This window comes from Lepus europaeus, chromosome 3, assembly GCF_033115175.1.
Source record: "Lepus europaeus isolate LE1 chromosome 3, mLepTim1.pri, whole genome shotgun sequence".
In the NCBI taxonomy this organism is placed as follows: domain Eukaryota; kingdom Metazoa; phylum Chordata; class Mammalia; order Lagomorpha; family Leporidae; genus Lepus; species Lepus europaeus.
The window spans coordinates 121,994,836-121,999,305 of NC_084829.1; the positions used below are offsets into that span (position 1 = coordinate 121,994,836).

Below are 4,470 nucleotides of genomic sequence, written 5' to 3' on the forward strand. Positions count from 1 at the left end.
CTTGTTCAATTCATAGGTGGTTTTGTGTATTTATTTTGGATTCCGAACTGATTTCAAATATATAAGCAGAGAGAATAAGACTATATTCATTTTAAGAGTGCTTAATAAAATTTGTACAATGAAAATATTCTTTAATTTTTTTAAATTTTACTTATTTCTAAGGCAGAGAGACAGAGATTTCCCAAATGTCTGCCTCAGCTGGTGCCAAGGCAGAAAGCAAAGATGCTCCCCAAGTTCCTGCAACAAATAGATCCAAGAACTCGATCAAGGTCTTCCCCAAGGGTAGCAGGAACATAACTACTTGGGCCATCACTCGTTGCTTCCCAAGGTCTGCATTAGCAGAAGCTGGAATGGGACATGGAGCTGGGATTCAACCCCAGTACTCTAATATGGGATGTGAACATTCCAAGAGGCATCATAACTGCTATATCAAATGCTTGGCCCCCAAAACAGTCTTATATATAACCAGCTGGCCTTCTTCAACAATACTACTACATGATAGAGGCTATTTATATCATATATTGCTATATAAAAATGAACTATTTGAAGCAATTCTATTAATGATAATAAAAGATTATTACTAAATATAGATCACACCATACTAAATGCCAACAAATTTAATTTATTTGTATAAATTTGTTTCAAAACTATAATATTTCCACCAGAGAATAAAGCTAAAGAGCTGATTTTAAGTGCAATGATGAATCTGTTTAAACTCTAGTTACAAACTAACAAGTTAACTGATCAAAGTTTCATCAATGCTAGAAAAAGATGTAAAATTCTTGTATTAGAAGTAAATGCTCTTGTCACTCTTGTACAGCAGGGAATATGAGCATTAGGCTATTTTTCTCTGTTCCCAGAAATCTAATTTTACAGTGCTCAGAGAAGAGGGTCAGGTGATCTTTGCGCACATATTGGGTGTGAACAAGGTCGCTCTGAGTTTTAGGGAATGCAAATAAGCCTGCCCGCTGTTTGTACAGGAGTAAGATATTACAATTTCCAAGGCTGTAAAAAACCTACTCTTCATTCCATACAGAGGGACTGTTTCTGTCTCCCAAGGCTGTTCAGTATACAAACATCTTGAAAAGATAGTCTGGCAAAAAGAGCAGACAGTGCCTTCTTCACAGGACACACAGCAGCACAAGAGATCCATGGAAAATTCCCGTCGATACTGTAGACGGCTAAAACCTCTTCCTACAGCTTACATGAGACAGAAATTTTCTTGAACTTCTAAAATATTTGCCAAATATGAATCAAACAATCTTTTGAAATGGAGAATCAAATTATCTAACAGTTTGTATTATATTCAGAATTTATGTGAGAGTCATAATCATGTAAATTCCATGAAAGACCTAAAATAAACTCACAAATAAAGTCTGTCCTTTGTATTTTTGGGTTTGCTCTATGCGATTCAACCAACCATAGACTATTCATGAAAAAAAAAAAAAAAACAACCTGTGTCTTTACCTAGAATATATCCTTTCCACCTGTGTAACTACCTAGTCAATACAGTGAGACCACTACTTACATAGTATTATGCTGCATTAAATATTATAAATAACCTAGACATGATTAAAAACTTATGGGAGGATGTAGGTTGGTTTTACACAAATACTATGCCTCTTTGTGTAAAGGACTTGAACATCTGAAGATTTCGATATCTGAAGGATCTTTGAACAACCCCCTCCATGGATACCAACAAATGACTGTATAGTGTATCTATTTAACATACGCACATACATGAACACACAAAGGTACACCTGTATATATTTTCTTCCTCCTCCTTCTAAAGCATGGATTCCTGGAAAATGACTCGTGTGTATGTGTGTGTGTGTGTGTGTGTAAGTAATTTATTTTCTTATTCTGGCTCCTATATTCCTTTGCCTGAATTTAATTCGCAAAATGCTTATAGATCTGCCAAACCACTCTTTTTTTCTTTTTGTTAACACAATCCCTGGTAGAACAACAAAGTTGGAGAGCTTTAATTATCATCAGGATGTGACAAATTTCTATCTTCAAGAAAACCTCCCATCCACAGAATCTAGTTATATGCTCAACACATAGTGGAGCTCAGTATTTGTTGCATTGAGTTAATTTGAACCTGAGACCTCTCCTACAATGTGTAAGCCGAACGTGGCTCTTAGTGACATGTTCGCTAATACATATGGTGATTTGAAAATAGAAAATATTTATTTTCCACAAATCTCTTTAGTCACCTCGGACTCAAAGTCTCTTGCTCCTGTGTGATGATTCTAGTATACAGATGTGTGAAACTATGGGAAAGATGGTGTATATCTCCGGAAATACTTACTTTATTAGGAGACGAGAAATCTGTCAAAAAGTGTCTATTTTCCCCATCTCTTTGACAACTGCATTCTTATTTCTTTCCCTGGTTCTCATTTTCTGTCTTCTTCAATAGCAATTTATTTAACAAGGATTTTATGGTTGAAAACACTATTGGTTTATGCTCCTCCGGGGGCTTAGTCATCAACACAATGCACTGCAACTCCAGTCTTCTTTTCTAAATTAAACATCTCTGTCAACAGCAAAGGCGGAAAGTACAGAATGTTTCCGTCCTTCTTCCACATTGGAATTACCTCCTACAGGAACGAGAAGATGTGTGTCAACGTGAATTACCGTCGACAACAGCTGCGCGCCCGGCCACTCTGGGGTCTTGCACACAAAGGGTGAGAGGGGGGCGTGCGGAGGCTTGCGGGGCGTCGCTGCCCCGCCTGGCCCAGCCTTGGCGGTCCCAGCGGCCGGCAGCGCAGTGGGGAACAAGGAGAGAGCCAAACTTGGGGCTCGGGATATTTGACTGCCACCAACATTGCCGTCCTACTCCAGTGAGGCTGGGAGAGAAACGGGAGCGTGCGCCAGCGGAGCGGGTGCTTACGTCGCCGCGAGATTGGTGCTGGGATAATTAGAGAGGAGTTGGGCTGAGCCGAGTCCTCTTTTAGCAGCAGCAGCCCGCGCCGCCGCAGCAGCAGCCCTGGAGCGGCGCGCCTGACCCGGACCGCTCGGGAGCGCACGGGGAGAGGCCGGCGCCGCGCAGCAGCCGCCCCGCCGCGTCCACCGCCCCGTCGACAGCGGGCGCACAAAGGCGGCCGCCGCCCGCGTGGCCTTCTCCGCCCAGGCGTTCGGATCCCTTTCCCCACTCCCCACCCCCTCCTCTCCCGAAGGCGAAAAAATGGCAGGGCCGGGCGAGGACCTGGGACAGCGGTGGTCCTAGCTCTGCCGTGCCCATCCGGGACGAGGCAGCGGGCTGCGGACGGGCTGGCGGGCGATGTGTCCGCGGCTGCTCCGGAGTGAGTCCTGGGCCCGGGTCCGCGCTGCCGCCCCCTCTCCTCTGCTCTCTCCATCCCTCTGAGAGGAGTTGCTGCCGCCGCCGCCGCCGCTATGAAGCCGGGGCTGATGGATGCCAGGGAGTGCCGCATTGCCTAAGCGTCCCCGCCTCCGGGTTTGCTGGTAGGAGCCGGCTGTTCTTTCTTCTTTCTTGCTCTGGGGTTGTGTGGAAATAATAGAGACATTTTAAATCTTATCCGCCACAACTCCCTCCCCCACCCCACCCCTGGTTTTGAAATTTTCCTTCCCCAGAGAGAGCGAGCGCGAGCTTCCCAACCCCCGCGGCAAGTCCCCTGAAATAAAGGGACCCAGGAAGGCAGAAGTTGGGGGTGGGGCTGGGGGGAGTCCACGTTGCTGTCATCGCCACCCAAAGCCCTGCTGGTACCTGGCAAGACAGCAGTGTAGCCAGCAGGGGAGGGGGCAAGGTGCACCATCTGCAGAGTCTCCACTTAATTGGATCATATCATCTTAAATAAAATCCCACAAATATGCCCCCCCCCTTTTAAGCGTCTTTGAATTAGCAGAGAAATAAGCTCCTTTCCCCCTCCTCTTTCTTTTTCTTTCTGGCAAAGACGCCCTCTCCCTCCCTGGAGCTCAGCGCTGAAGAAGCACCTTATTATTAATCAGAATTTCCGTCGCCACCCCTGGCAGGCGCATCCTTCGGTGGGGACCGCAGAAGCATCACGGAGCCTGGGTTGAGATGTGCGTGGGGGTTGTTTTTGTTCCATCTTGGAAGAGAAGAGGATAGTACCAAGAGCAGCCCCAACCGCGCGAGGTGGCATTAGGGGTGTTTTGTTAGGATAGAGAAAGGACAAGAAGAAGCGCCCAAGGCTCGCCTAAGGTTTGCATCTCTTGAAAGGAGAGAGAAGAGGAGCCCCAAGTGGAGCGCTGTGTTTCAGGGGGTGGGGAAGAAGTTTTTATCCCCCACAGTAAAGCTGTGGGAAAGCAGGAGCAACAGGGTACTTGATTGGACACCAAGACGAAGCATTTCCTGTAAAGGGAAGGACGCAGGCAGCAGCGAGGTCCGGGGCCAGGGTGTGGTGGTGGCAAAGGCCAGGGCCTGGGAGGGTCCCGGTGGGACAGTCAACAACAGCTTCACGGGGGAAACGCTCTGCACCAAGCGGAACA

The 4,470-nt window shown here is 46.5% G+C and overlaps 1 protein-coding gene across 1 annotated transcript; it reads right to left on the bottom strand.

Moving 5' to 3' along the window:
- Nucleotides 1-2,633: 2,633 nt before the first annotated feature.
- LOC133756650 (laforin-like) lies at nucleotides 2,634-3,434 on the bottom strand. Its single transcript, XM_062187258.1, has one exon. It carries the CDS (start codon nucleotides 3,432-3,434, stop codon nucleotides 2,634-2,636), a length of 801 nt encoding a protein of 266 aa, XP_062043242.1.
- Between the last annotated feature and the right edge of the window lie 1,036 nt (nucleotides 3,435-4,470).

What these genes read in the sequence shown, in the direction of transcription:
- LOC133756650 (XM_062187258.1), bottom strand. Translation starts at nt 3,434, where the DNA reads ATGCGGCACTCCCTGGCATCCATCAGCCCCGGCTTCATAGCGGCGGCG.